Source organism: Herpailurus yagouaroundi, unplaced genomic scaffold (assembly GCF_014898765.1).
Source record: "Herpailurus yagouaroundi ecotype Mexico unplaced genomic scaffold, PumYag 67209, whole genome shotgun sequence".
Classification (NCBI taxonomy): domain Eukaryota; kingdom Metazoa; phylum Chordata; class Mammalia; order Carnivora; family Felidae; genus Herpailurus; species Herpailurus yagouaroundi.
The window spans coordinates 311806-326568 of NW_024420049.1; the positions used below are offsets into that span (position 1 = coordinate 311806).

The 14763-nt window shown below is 43.9% G+C and overlaps 2 protein-coding genes across 5 annotated transcripts; both read right to left on the bottom strand.

Annotated features, from left to right (window-relative positions):
* Positions 1-5058: 5058 nt before the first annotated feature.
* CMC4 (C-X9-C motif containing 4) lies at positions 5059-14405 on the bottom strand. 4 transcript variants are annotated; one of them, XM_040467106.1, is made up of 4 exons: positions 14292-14402; positions 14083-14199; positions 7744-7811; positions 5059-5431 (listed from the first exon to the last, which is right to left on the bottom strand). In XM_040467106.1, coding segments are annotated over exons 1-4 (336 nt in total). In that variant the 5' UTR covers positions 14294-14402; the 3' UTR covers positions 5059-5282. The 4 variants fall into 4 exon arrangements, with proteins under 4 accessions (XP_040323040.1, XP_040323041.1, XP_040323043.1 ...); XM_040467107.1 differs by lacking the exon at positions 14083-14199 and having other exon boundaries at positions 14292-14405; XM_040467109.1 differs by lacking the exons at positions 14083-14199; positions 14292-14402 and adding an exon at positions 8815-8926.
* Positions 9043-14404, bottom strand: MTCP1 (mature T cell proliferation 1). The gene is made up of 5 exons (XM_040467111.1): positions 14292-14404; positions 9667-9818; positions 9378-9548; positions 9245-9296; positions 9043-9159 (listed from the first exon to the last, which is right to left on the bottom strand). Exons 2-4 carry the CDS (start codon positions 9769-9771, stop codon positions 9249-9251), a joined length of 324 nt encoding a protein of 107 aa, XP_040323045.1. The 5' UTR covers positions 9772-9818; positions 14292-14404; the 3' UTR covers positions 9043-9159; positions 9245-9248.
* Positions 14406-14763: the final 358 nt, after the last annotated feature.

Genomic DNA, 14763 nt, shown 5'->3' on the forward strand with positions numbered 1-14763 from the left:
CGTTTTTCCGTGATTATTGGCCATGACAACAGAGATGGGCAGGTCATTCTAAGCTTTGAGCAGGTTGTCGTAGATAATAGGTTGAAATAAGATCCATAGGCCTCTCCTGAAGTTTATTCCCAGCTGGCTGCTTCTGGGGCCCTAAGGTGCGCGGTGAAGGTCAGTGTTGCAGGTCGGCCTCCCGCTGCCGCGGTGAGAATGAGCCTGAGCTCTGCCCACCGCTTGTGGCTGTGCTCTGGGGCCTGTGGGGGAGGACTGGGTGCGCGCATTTGTGGAGTCTCTACTTTGAGGCCCTGTTGCCAGCGGCATTGCTTGAAGATGGTGAAGTGGGAGGTAAGATTTCCCCCCAAAGAACAGCTGCCAGCCCTTCGTGCAAAACCGAGCTACGAGGAGCCGGCAACTATTTTCATTTGATTACCGAGGCCTGTTTAGCGAGGCACGCTTTTCTCCAGTACCCCGGGTGCAATAACGTGTTGGGCTTCCTTTTTAGTGGTGGAGGAAGAGACCGGTTTTTCCTTGACCGGCAGAGGTGTGCAGCGTGGCCGGGGTTTTGGCGCCCCCTGCTGGCAGGCGTGTGGTAACAGCACATTTGGGCCTGCCCTGCCCGGTGGCCCGAACACTCGTGAGGTTTTTCTCCCCTTTGCCCTCGGCCCCGTGCATCCCACCGCGCCCTGTCTGTCCCCTCCCGAGTCACCTTGGCTCCTCCCGGCGTCCTCGCACTCCGGGCCACCCTCTGACCCACAGTCGCTCCCGCGATGGGACTAGGTAGGATGGGGACGTGGGCCTGATAAGAGCAGAGCTCTAATGCCTGAGTTCCTCCTCCCTGAAGTTCGCCCTGGTGTCAGAGGAGAGGGGAAAGGGGTCCGGGGTCGCTTTCAGTTTAGGGCTGCTGCCGCTCAGCCTCAAAAACAACTCGTGTTTTCAGTCCCGCTGAGGTGCCGCGTCATTGCTGAGCAGCCCGGTTATCATTAGTGTCATCATCTTAAGGTACGTTTTCTTCCCGCTGCCTGTGTGGACTTCACGTTTGCTCCCAGTCTCTCACCACTGAGTTTCAGGACATTCATCAAACCCTGGGAGTCTTGGTTCCCCGCCCCTCCCCTCCCCTCCCCTCCCCTCCCCTCCCTCGGTCAGAGTGCCCCTTACTGGACCTGGTCAGTTACTGTCTCATGGATGCTGGCAGAAGACAGGACATTAATGAAGTTGCAGAACAGTATCCTAGAAGGAACAAACCTTTCGGAACTCTAGGAACTCTGGCTAACATACTGACGGGTTGGGTGCTTCGGGTTTCAAAATGTGGCTACTGTATAGTTAACTACTGTAAGAATGTTCTATCATCCTTTGACCCTCGGCAGCAAGATGGGCACGGCCAGTGGCTGGGCTCTTATTTGAAAACTCTACTTTTCTATAGTTTTAGAAAATACGATAAATCTCGACTTGACAAAAATGATACAGAGAAGGATTGGAAATTTCTTGAAATCACTAATGCTTCATGATGCTCTCAGCCTCTTCCCTGAGCTGCCCTCTCTTGCTCCTTCCACCAACATATCCACATGGTTGCTTTGTCATGAGGTCCAGGGATGGGGCCTTCTTAATCACTTATACAAGGTTAGTGTGATCTCTTGGGGAATTGGGCAGAAAATATATATCCTATCCTGAAACTGATTGCCCAGAAATCATATGTTCTGTGATGTTTACTTCTTAAGGAATCATGAACTTTAAGAGCACTATTTTTCTAAACACACTTGATAGTGTTCCACTCTTTTCACGTTAAAAACAGTCGACTCACCTTATTGACTCACCTCAACTGTCTACCTTTCTGAATTTAAAATGGTAAGAAGTACTATTAGGATTATTGAGAGCAGTGGAATGTTACAAAGTACTGATTTCACCGGTCGGGTTCCTCGGGGCAGCCTGACATTTGGACACACCTCATGGGTTTCTCAAGAGCAGCCGAGGTTGACAAGCACTGAAGCACAGAGTTGGAACCTGGTGCTAAAAAAGTTAGAGCTCTGCTGTTAAGTGACTACTTAACAGACCTTTAAAGCCTTTTAAATTAAGTGCCATATAACCGGAGGCCTTCTGGATACCGAACACAAGTGTGATATTACAGTTTATTAAATGGTTAGGAGTTGTGGGGAGTGAATGCAGGGAGGGGAGTTGTCACATAATGGTAGATCAGGAGCTTCTGTCATCAATGGGTGCTGAAGTTCTTGGGTGAAAAGTAGTGGGATATGGCCCAACATATCACCCCACAAATGACGTACCCATTATAAGGGGGAAGACTGACTTTCCGGTGGAAAGTTAACCAAGTGATTCACCTTGGCACCGCCAGCCCACTTAGAGGCTACAAGGGAGGAGACCATGGTTCTCACCGTCCCAGTTCCTCCCTGGAGACTGACATTCAGCACTAACCATGGTCCCTAACACATAAAAACACTGGATGAATGTTCAACTTCTCTATTTTATTAGTGGCTATTTTATTTTTCTGTGTGCCATGATAGCTGAGAAGAATCAGATTTAAATTAATGTCTGCCAATAGATGTTAACTTCAACTGAGACAGGACTGATTTTACAGATTGGAAGGAACAATGGATTTGAGGCTTTAAAAGGCCTAAATAAAGTAGTATACCCTAGAAGAAAAAAATTTAAAACAGTGTGAAACTTGAGTAGTTAACTCAATTAAAATAGTGTTTTTAATAAAGCACAGTCATGTAGTGGTTCCTAATGTAAATCCTAGTACCACTATCAACTTATAATTTTAAATGTAATTTACATTTTTATATGATGTAAACATAGTTGTAAATGTTTTATTAAATTGTTTCAGTCTTTTTTTTTGAATTTTGTTTTCAACGTTTATTTATTTTTGGGACAGAGAGAGACAGAGCATGAACGGGGGAGGGGCAGAGAGAGAGAGGGAGACACAGAATCGGAAACAGGCTCCAGGCTCTGAGCCATCAGCCCAGAGCCTGACGCGGGGCTCGAACTCACGGACCGCGAGATCGTGACCTGGCTGAAGTCGGACGCTTAACCGACTGCGCCACCCAGGCGCCCCAAATTGTTTCAGTCTTAACACAAGAGTTCACTTAAATGATTTCACGAGAACGTAGCACTGTCACCTTGGTCTGTGGATCAAACATCTCTAAGGCAGCACTGCTCCACGTTTCTCTGGAGAACGTTCACCCTCAGAGGTGCTGTCTGCAAAATGGGTTCGCTGGGCACACTGTGGCAAGTACTGCATATAGTAGTCCTTTCCAAAGGATCATAATTTACGGTAGCATTTTACAAGCTTTGAAGTCTTACAGGAAAGACACCTGCTCCCTTATGTCCAACCTGGCATTCTCCAAACTTATCTGCCATGGAAATCTTTTCCCCCCTTGTCTTCTAGCAATTCCTAGAAACACTTTAGGGAATGCTGCTTTAAAAGAACAGTTGGCCTCAAATGATAATGGTATTGGAGTATCGGGGACTGCCTTATCTTAGTCCATTCACAGCAAGATGGCCATCTGTGAACCAGGAAGGAGGTTCTCACCAGACGCTGAATCTGCCGGGGCCTTGATCCTGGACTTGCAGCCTCCAGAGCTGTGAGGAATACATGTCTGTTGTTCATAAGCCACCTCATCTGTGGCATTTCGTTACAAGCAGTCTGAAGGGCCCGAGACAGGCACATAGCAGGATCTGTTTCTGCTCCTGCTTAGATAGTCATCTTTTTCTTTCTTTGGTTGGCGGGGAGGCAGGGTGGAATGATGGTGGTTCTAGCATCTGTTTGAGGAAAGGCAATGGCCTGTTTGCTACTGTCACTCCAGTACCACTACATGAAGCCGCTGACAACTGTCAACAGGCTTCCTTCAGCAGCCTTGTATTACCATCATCAGGAGCTGCTGTAATGTTTTGATTATAAAGATATAAAGAGTAGATAAACCGTCTAAGAATTCCGTTGCTACCTGACTTCCAATGAAGCATTTGTTCCCGTTTTCTCATGATAAATTAGGGGTCAGTAACCATTATAAGAGTCATTTCTAGGCCTTTCCTACCAGTCACTGAACAAATATTAAGTGTCTTCTTGCTAGGCCCTGTGGTGGCGATGTAAAAGTGGAAGGAAATGCTCTTACTGGCATGCGAAAGGGTACTTTGCTCGGAATTACTGGAAATGCAGCAGGTACGGAGTTGGGTTAGAGACATCTTTGAATTTCGCCTGCATTGTGTGGAAGGTATCACAATTGTGGCACGGCAGGGGCGTCTTCCCACCTAGCACAGGACTAATTTTAGGAACGGAACCAGTAGTCTGAAAAATGCTAAAGAGAATGCATTAACACCTATGTTTATAGCCTTAATACATTTAGTACTCTTACGTGTTTCTTCCAACACCACCAAACAATTCTCCAATTCTCAGCAGACACTGACTAGATAGCCTACAGATTCAGTTATGACCCTATCTACCTGGAATCAGTGTCAGATCCCACAGGTTAAGGGCTCAGTCCAACAAGAGTGCCCCCAATTCAGACACCTGTCAAGTGCAGATTGTCACCTGTGCTTCTCACTCACTGGCTACAAATGTCAGCTTCCCAATGACATTCGCCTTGGGTTTGATTCATTTGCTAGAGTAGCTCACAGAACTCGGAAAAAACATTTACTTAAACATTTACCAGCTTATTATAAAGGATACAGATGAACAGCCAGATGGCGAGGTACATAGGGCAGGGTCCCATGCAGAGGAGCGCCTGTCCAAACCCAGTCCCTTGGGGTTTTTAAAGAGGCTTCATTACATGGGCCATTGGTGATTGATTCAACCTGCAGCCCCTCTCCCCTCCCGAAAGGTGGGGGGACTGGGGGGTTGAGAGTTCCAACCCTTGAATCACACAGTTGGTTCCCCTGGCCACCAGACCCCATCCATAGGTTACTCAGGGGCTTTCCAAAAGTGACCTCATTAATGTGACAAGACACCTTTATCACTCTTATCACTTAGGAAATTCCAAGGGTTTTAGGAGCTCTGTGCCAGGAAAGGAGACAAAGACCAAATATATATTTCTTATAAGTCACAATATCACAAGTACTAAATCACACTTTTTCACTTCACAGGTTTATTTTAGCAGCTCGGTTTTATTACATTCTACGTATTTAATATATTTATATTTCTATCCATTCTGCATAGATGGCATATTCATTAACTTTTATAGTTGACTTTTTCATTTGGTATTTGCTGCTACCTGGCCTGAAGAATCAGGAAGACAAATACAACTCGCTTGGTGGAAACATGGTGCAGCATTTCACTTGTCAGCAGAACTCTACTTTGCTGTAGGCTTCAGTGTCAGCTTTTCTTCCTCCTCGTTTTCAAATCCCGAACAGACGAGAGATCTTCCCTTAGGATATCGAGCACAACACTTCCGCAGTTCTTGGATGACAGCCTGACACTTAGATTCCATGTAGTTGTTGGCTGCAAAACAGACACGCAGACCCTAGTCATGATCTCACAGAGCTAAGGCCCGGGGAGGTTCAGATCAGTGCCTCCCACTCCTTTTAACTTTCTTGTATCTCCAGACGTGGAAGAAAGAGGATGTACCCAGGTCCACTTAATTCTTTCTGATGTAGAGACCAATCAACAGGCTAATTACAAATAAAAGCACGATTTACAAAGTGGTTGAAGGAACTTTATATATCATTTCCTTTTCTTTAAAATTGATTTAATAGTCTATGTGCCCTCTTCTAGAACACGGGCAGCTGCAGAATCTCCGCAAGCTCAGAATGGTTCTTACGCTTTTCAAGGGTTGTAAACCCACCCCACGTACCCACCCACACCCTATACAACAAAGACCTTCTGGCCTGCAAAGCCTAAAATATTTACTGTTTGGCCCTTTACAGAAAATATGTGAAGACCCCCTACTATACATAGACCCTAAGTCAAGGAGAACTTGACCTAAAGGTTCTAGGTCAGCTGCACTTGATCTGAATCCTCTGCTGCTATAATGGGGTGCATGGGAGTTAGTCCAGGATTAAAAAAAGAAAACAATTCATGCTGAGTGGTTGAGCCCAGGCTTGGAGCCAGACCAAAGAGGTTCAAATCCTCACTGTGCCCCTTATAGTAGTGTGACCCTGGACAAGTTATATAACTTCTGTGTCAATTTCCCCATCTATAAAATGGGGGTCAATAATAGCATCTACCTCATGGATGAAAGGATTAAATGACTTAATATGTTTAAAATCCTTATGGCTGTGCTTAATGCTAACTCTTACCCCTTCCACCCTCACTCCTGCCACACTGTAGCAAGGGAGTGTCTCTACCTTGATTCTTGTTCTTCCTTAGCCATAGGTTGCTAATTCAAATAAGGTAAGAATTTATTTGGGAGAAGGAATTGTGAAAAACAGTTTTTACTTTTCTTAAGTTTGGAGGAAGTGAAGAGAATGAATAAAGTAGCATTATCATTATACATTAATATTTTAGATTAAAAGATATTTATGGGGGCGCCTGGGTGGCTCCGTCATTTGAGCACCCTACTTCGGCTCAGGTCATGATCTCGCAGTTCATGGATTTGAGCCCTGCATCGGGCTCTGTGCTGACAGCTCAGAGCCTGCAGCCTGCTTCGGATTCTGTGTCCCCCTCTCTCTCTCTCTCTGCCCCTCTCTCAAAAGTAAATAAACATTAAAAAGATTTATGAAATATTGCTTACATCATAAAACGAAGAGTCCAAGAATGAAAGGTAAGAGTCAAAGGAAATAAACAAACAAGAGTTTTCTTTAGTGGTGAATCTCTGGGTAAATTTGTAACATGTTTCCTTCTGACCCTTCTATATTTTCATAGGCATCCATCTCCATTAGTTAAATAATGGGAAAAATTATCAAAAGTGTCAGTTTTGAAATTCAAAAAGCCTTGTAGCTTTTTCTATCTGTTCTTCTGCCAATAATCATTTGCTGATTAAAAAAAAAAAATCTTCTAGCATTTGGCCAAACTTTTTGGCCAATTTAAAACCAGGTTGGGGGAGAAAACCAAGTGGACAAATCACATCAAATATGCTTTACTTGAAATTTGCTTTTACCTTTAAGACTTAGTGCTAACTTCAGCAGCCTAAATTCCAGTTGTTTTTTTCAACCCCCACTTCCAACCTGATTGCTTTTAAAAAGTGGGTTGTCAGCCACAATGAAGTATAACCAACACATTTAAAACTAGTCTTTTTAAAAAAGGACTTTGCTTGAGGAACCTGGGTTGCTCAGTTGGTTAAGCGTCTGACTCTTGATTCTGGCTCAGGTCATGATCTCGTGGTTCATGAGTTCAAGCCCCTGTGTCGGGCTCTGCACTGACAGCACGGAGCCTGCTTGGGATTCTCTCTGACCCTCCCCCAGCTTATGCTCGCTCTTTCTCTCAAAGTAAACAAACAAACATAAAAAAAGGACTTTGCTCAGCTTAGTAACTCTCAACTCTGGCTGTACATTAAAATAACCTGGTTAGCTTTTTAGACTGATTCCTGCCCAGAACCCATCCTCAGGAAGTTCGGTTTAATTGTTCTAGGCGAGTTTTTAAAGCTCTTCAGGTGATTCTAATGTACAACCAGGATTGCAAACAGCAAGCTTATATCACATCACTTTTTATTTTCTGCATCTTTGATGATACAATGAGGAAAATCTTCAGGATAATTACAGAAATATTACATTTGAGAGGAGTTAATATTGTCTGCTAATAAAAAGAAAAATTGGTCTCTTGTAGTTAATTCACAGGTAAAGTGGAAAAATATAAAAAAGCATTTCACATACTACCTTGTAAACATTTCTGTATTTCACAGGCTTGTTTCTGGCACGGATCCTTCTGCGGCATATCCAGAAAACTAAAATAAGAAAAATGATTTTTATTTTGTCTTTTATCCATAAAGACTTTAAAGCCCTTATAGATGGAATTTTCTTCTGAGACAACTAGGTATGCTAGAAAACATTTGCACTAAAAAATACTCTTCCCATTCATAGGATGAATCAAGTGTATTTTTATAATATCCATTTCATTCAATTTGGAAGCTATGAGTAGCTTTACATGAAAAAAGAACCCTTGAATTCAATCAACTCATCTTGAATACTGTAAACCAATGTTGGGCTAGAGGAGCCCACTGCTCAGATCTATCATTCACAGAACCACTCTTGGTAAGTCATTAAACTCCTTGCAATTTTTCCGTATAATTCATGTGTAAATTGGGGACCATTCCTACCCAACTCCAAGCATTAATGGAAGGACTAAGTGTGATAAAATATATAAAGTACACACAATAGTGCCTGGAAGGAAGGCAGTAAGGACTCAATACATGGTAGCCGTGATTCCCAAGATGTAAAAAGTAAAAACCCTACTTTTAAGGTACATAAACAGTTCTGACTACTTTAACTCAGGAAATTATCAGGTAGTAAATGCTTTCCTAGGAATCAGCAATATTTGGTGCTATTATTACTTCCTGAGAAAGGTGCTAGGTAAGCAGCTAAAATATTTTTTGGAGCTCTTACAGAAACCAACTTATTTAAAATATCTGTAACCAGAGAACGAATTTAAGTGCCCATGATTTTGATCGGCAACTTCTAATAATTTGAAGGCACAGCTGCAGAAAGGAAAAAGGCCCAGGAGCCTTGGTAGCTAATTTCATTAATTGAAACGACCTCCTTTTGTTTCAGAGCCCCCTAAATTCTCAGTAGATCCAAGTTAGGTCAGTACTGGGATGGGAAACACCGGAGCAAAACCTCGGATATTTACAGGACGGGAGAAGGAAAGGCAGGTGAATTGCTGCAGGGCAAATAAGCGCCAAATAGATGTTGATGCTGCTAGCAGCTGCTCTCTTCTCTCTAAATCAGTACCAAGTCCTTGGCGGTCAGGTGCTGACTTTCGTGGGACTCATCAGATCCCAGTTCCAGCTGATGATGTCCATGAAAGGTTCCATGGCAATTTCCAAAGGAGGCGACTTCAAGTTACGTGTCCTGACTAAGTGCTTTTGTTGACTTGCTTTCTGCCTGTGTAACCCCCTCTCTGCAGTTCCACTTGTGCTGTTGGTCATGACCCTTCCTACGCTTCTGCGTTCTTGAGCGGTTGTTCAACCCACTCCCTCCCCCCAGGCCCACAGGTGGGTGCACTGCAGTGGTGGATGAAGTGACTGCCATGTACTGAACAGAACAGAGGAGCATATCTTCCTAGAATCCCAGCACCTGGAAAAAAAATAGATCATTAAAATCACCACAGCCAAAGAGAGTGAAAAAGAAGGGAGAACGGGGGATAAATAGAAATACATACCAGGTTAATCATCAGGCAAAAGCTTAAGCAACAGCTCCTGTACTCCCCTGACCTGTCAGAAAAAGAAAAGTTTATAGAGTACTCCGTTGTAAGAGCCCCAGTACAATGGAAAATGATTAAGCAACATGGGTACCATTAAATGATGCTGGATCTGCCACAAGCGAGAGTTGTTATCCATGTAGCGCTCCTCAGGGTAGAGTTGCCACATGAGAGGTAGCTGGGAGGTAAGAAGGTGACTCGGCCTAGCTGCGTCACCTAAGGGAACCTGAACTTGCTGGACTCGTGCCCTTAGGAAACTCGTCTCCTAATGGAAAAAAAATGATCAAAAATAAAAGCAAAGGTTTCAGGATACTGAGACTGGCTAGAAACCAAGTTGCTTCAAAGCAAAATCGATAAAAAATAAGCAAAATACAAACACTTACCTCTTCCACGACGGCCACCCACGTGCGCTGGTATTCGTCGCGGTAGATACCCTCTTGGTGAACCCAGAGGTGATCGGGTGGAGCCCCTGCATCCTCTCCTGCCATTCTGGGCTTTGGGTTCCAATTCTAGCCCTGCTTTTCTCCACCTAAGCCTGCAGCACCCGCGCACAGGACACAGGTGTGACTTTTTGGGTTTGAATGAACTCGCCAGTGAGCAAGGTGACCCGGTACTAGCAACACCAACCAGAACCAAAACTCATACACGTCTACTTGCACAGCCTAAACAGAGCCGAGGCCATCTGAAGCTGCCTGCAGGACACTGAAGTGACGCTCAGCAGTGTCTTGGGTAATGCTAACTGTTGACTGCAAAGCACGCAGCTCCTCAGGAAGCCAGGCAGTGGTCTCCCAATCTTTGCATTTACAAAGCAGCATCTGACCAAGTGTGGTTAGCAACGGAGTGTGCACAGCAGGGTGCTAAGGGCACTCAATTGGGCAAGAAAGCAGTATAACAACGGACCTGGGTGTGCCGTATCTCCCAGGTAAAAGTCCCTTCCAAACAGCTCCATTTTTAAAAGATTGTGAAGGCTGAATCATGTGCGTTGCTAAATTGAAATTAAAAGTTTGTTTTAAGACAAACGACCTATTTGTCAGCTTACTTAGAAAGGTTACTTATGCCAGTTGGGCATTTCCAGAAGGGGGTTTTCATGTTAGGGAAAATATTTAAGATAGCTTCATGGAATTCTAAAGCTGCAAAACACCTTGACGATCATGGTGATTTGAGGCTGAGAGCAAATGATAGTTATCCATCTAGGTCCTTGTTTCATTTTAATAATGCGTCAGGATGTCACAGGAGCCCATTTCTCCATAGAGGTATGCGTTTAAATTCTGATTTCCCAAGTCAGAGGGCCAGAAAAACCCCTCTGCTCTTTGGTGTAAAGGAAGCAAAGGTACTGGGCAAAATCCTTCCATCACACAGATTAGGCTCTAACCCCATAAGGATCTCTTTGTACCTTGCTTCTACTGCCACGGCACAATTTCACTGTATTTCTACCTCTGACAGCACAGATAGAGCATTGGGGGATCTGCCCCCACAAAACAAAGGCCTCCTGTTCCCCTTGGGTGGCCTTTAGGTAGAAGAGGAGCTGCCACACACCTTTGGAGGTTGTTAAGCCATTAAACTGAGACCGTCCACAGCAAATGAGATGCCAGAACAGAGGATGATGCAGCCCAGGAAAAAGCTAGAAAGAACTAACTGAACTAAACCAAATCCTCTTTTCAAGGACAACAATCTGAGTCTGATTTTTCCCCCCTTAACAACTGTTAGTTCACCATCCCTAAAAGTAGAAAATATCTTTTATAGAGTTAGGAAATGGTCTTATCTCAGTGGTTAATTTCAGAGCATTATGGTTGCTTCAGCCATTGTATCCTGAATGGAGGTGACTCTGAGCCCATCCTAACCTTCTAGGCCTCTCTCCTTCCAAACTCACCTAAAGTGGAACCCCTTCCCCTTCGCCAAATCCCAGTTTCTCTCAGTTATCTTGGACTTCATCTTGTTCAGTTGCTACATCCTATCTGTCACCAATTCTAGGAAGCACCACTACCACTGTATTTGAGACTAATTTTCCCCTAAATACTAGGCTCATTACTAGCTCCAAAGGTTTGCTCTTGCTTTCTCCTTGCCTAAAATGCTTCCACAGGCCATTTTCTGTATGCCTTTTAGGACCACTGCAGCATTTATGTCTAAGCTCTTACTCATATTTTGGCCTCTAATTTAAATTGCCTTGCACATTTGCTTTGCTTATTTCACAAGTCCTATCTCCCTTCAAAGACCGTATTATAAGCTCTTTGATTCACAGGAATGATATACTACTGAGCACCCCAAGTCTCAAATACTAGTCAGTGTCCTTGTGAGTAGGTGGACATATATGCTGACAAGGGAAATGGATAAATATCACATACACAAGAGTAGAGATTGATTCTCTAGGTATACTATATGACTACATATTTTTTGAAAGCTATTTTTTTTCCATTTAGCAGACACAATCATTCTCCCGCTCCTCTTCCCAAGGGCTTTTGGAAAAGAGAGATATAAACAAAAACCAAGTAAATACGAATGTTAAAATAAAGTATATTAATGTCTGGATTTTGAGTACAAAAGAAGTGTGGCCATTTAATAAAAAATAGAAACCAAGTGTTAAGGGTTTCAGTATCATTTCAAGTTCACAGATTCACTCACAGACAACCATCAATATCCTGACATTTAAATTTGTCTTGGATGAAAAGTGAAATCTTAATGGTTATGCTGACATTAAAAGGGAATGATTCCAGTGGTATAGAGGGCAAACAAATTGGAGATGATAGTGTGAGTTACTATGAATCACTACAAAGAGGCCCATGAGTCACTACAAAATATTCTCAGAAGAAAGGCAGTGTGATGTGCTGCTGTGACCTAAAGACCAACATGCTGGGCATCAGCAGCATGAGCCTGGGAACAAACCCCAGCACATGACCCTGGACTTGTGTGTGCTACCACTTAGACACAGCATGAAGGCCCAGTGAAAGGCAAGGGCAGTGGCCAAGGGACTGAGAAGCTGCCATGTGAGCTCAAAGCACAACATCCTTACCGAAGCAGAAAGTGCCTGGGAAAGCGTGAGATCAAAGACCACAAAATACCAGGTTGTAGGAATTGAGCACCATTTCTCTAAAATATCATTCCTGGAACACTTGTCCCTACCTGTCTCTTTGGTCAAATAAGTTTGGGAATCTATAGTCGTAAAAGCCGTGGCAAGTTACACAGTAAGGTGGCTTTATTTTGTTTACCATTTCCCGAATTTATTTGACTAGAGAACATTTTTCCGCACATGAACCTTGTTCACAAACTTCACAACTCCTTAAACTACTATGAATCTCTTAAATACTCAAGATAAACTGAGGTACACGGTGCAATGTAATACACAGAACATAAACTTGTTTCCCTCAACTCCAAGGAATACTACCATGTGCAAATTGAAATGGATTCAAACAGTGCTTATATTAGGTTTATCATCTTTTAAGGTACTAATACAGATTGTCCCCATGGGGGTCACGTTGTGTTATGGTCAGAGACCATAGTGGCCTACATGGACTATTTACTAGTATGGCATTTCGTAAGTTTTGTTTTGAATGGATGATATATAATATAGGAGGGCTTTCGTAAGGAGTATAATTCAATTCACAGGTGTTTGGACAATTTTTAAGTATTAATTACTTGAAGACACTTTACTTGAAGTGAATTAATCACCTGATTTAATTACAATGGGTGAAGTTACTCAGAACGTGTTCACTAGAGCTAGTCAGGCCTGGGTATGAATCCTGATTTTATCAGTGACTACCTTTGTGACTAGACAAATTAACCTGTCTAGAGTTCAGTTTTTTGAGGTGTAAAATGAGAAACAAAGAACGTATTGATCATCATCGTCAGCAGTTATTTACCACTTTTTGTATGTTTTATATGTATATATATACATATTATATATACTATATATATAAAATATATATATATATAGGAAGTTGTGGACTCTGATTCTAATTGGGGCAGTTTCCATATAAAGGTATATCAAGGCTTAGTAGAGTGTCTAGGACATAAGTTTGCTGTAAATGTTAAGTTTTTTTTCTACTGCAATTAAAGATTTAGAAATGTGCAATGCAGCGGCGAGTATTATGAAAGTCAGAGAGTATCATTCTCGAATTTGAGAGTAACTGAGAGCAACGACAAAGGAAGGGGTGTTTTTTGTCTTGAAGGTATCTAAAGATACTTTATAAAGTCAGAATATTCCATTGCTGGACATAATAATGAGAAGAATGGCCATCCTTGTCCTATTACAGCAGGGCATATTCGCCATGAACAGTATCTGGAAATAATATATGGTGCAAACTTGACACTTTAGAGAAAAAATGTAGATCGGTTCAATGTAATCGCACACTTGAAGTTTTGTCCCATATTCATGAGTATCAGAATGAATCACGGACACAGGTGCCATGTGAACCTTAAGCATTAGGTCAAAATGGAGGTTGGTGGCATATATGTGACAGATAATCCCAGTGGATGTGGGCCCTATCTGTGGTGGGGAGAGTTGGGTTGGAACTGACTTCGGAGAAAAGAGCAAAGCATCAACACCTCTTCAAGTGGAACGTTGGGAATGTTCCCTTTCCAGTACTGCCATGTCTGCCTGGCTTCAACACTACACAGGGAATCGAGAAGCAGATCAAAGAAACATAAACACTGATGGGCTGTGGAGGCGGCAAGGCATAGATTTTCCTTTGCTTTAGAATGGTTCCTCACATCCACGTGTCATTCCTAAGCTTGGGAGTGGAAAGATCTGTACTTTTACCCGTGGCACGCTTGCCATTCCTGAAAAGAAAAGGACTTTTACGTACAGTTTCACCATATCTGATATCATCAGGACAAGGAGAGAGCTGAGGACACTTGTAGTGTGGATATGGGCTGCGAAACATCCGACCTTCGGTGAAAGCTCACGTCCCCCATTCCCGTCCCTGTATCAAACAAGCAGGTACCTAAAAGCCAAGCTTCAGAGTGATACTTTTTCCGATACAGTATAGCACTGTTTCTGGAAGAGGTTACTCACATGAATATAATGTTTCTTGGGCTACTTAATCCGCCTCAGGAGCCGCGAGGCTAAAACTTCCAGGTCCCCCGCCCTGGGCCACTCAAGGCAGGATCGGGACGTGAGCCTGGGGCGGGCCGAGGTCACCCGAACCGAAGTTAGGAGGCGAGGGCCGGCAACCGGAAGTGCTCCGGGGAGAGTTGTACGAGATTCGGGGCCGTAACTTGGAAGCAAACCGAAATAAAATAAAACCTGAACTGTCTTAGGACCCAATTTCAACCGAGCGTCCCCCGGACTCAGAAGGCCGGCGCGCGCGGCGAGGCCGCCTTAAAGGGCTGTCCCCGGAGCGTGTAGGCCGCGTACGGCTCTCTTCGGCGGGCGGGCAAAATGGGCGCGGGCGCTCGACAGGCGCCGGCCCGGCCGCCCGGGCGCCGCTCACAGACCACGTCCGCCCGCGGCCCTCGAGCGCCGCCTCCCTGCCGACCCATCAGGT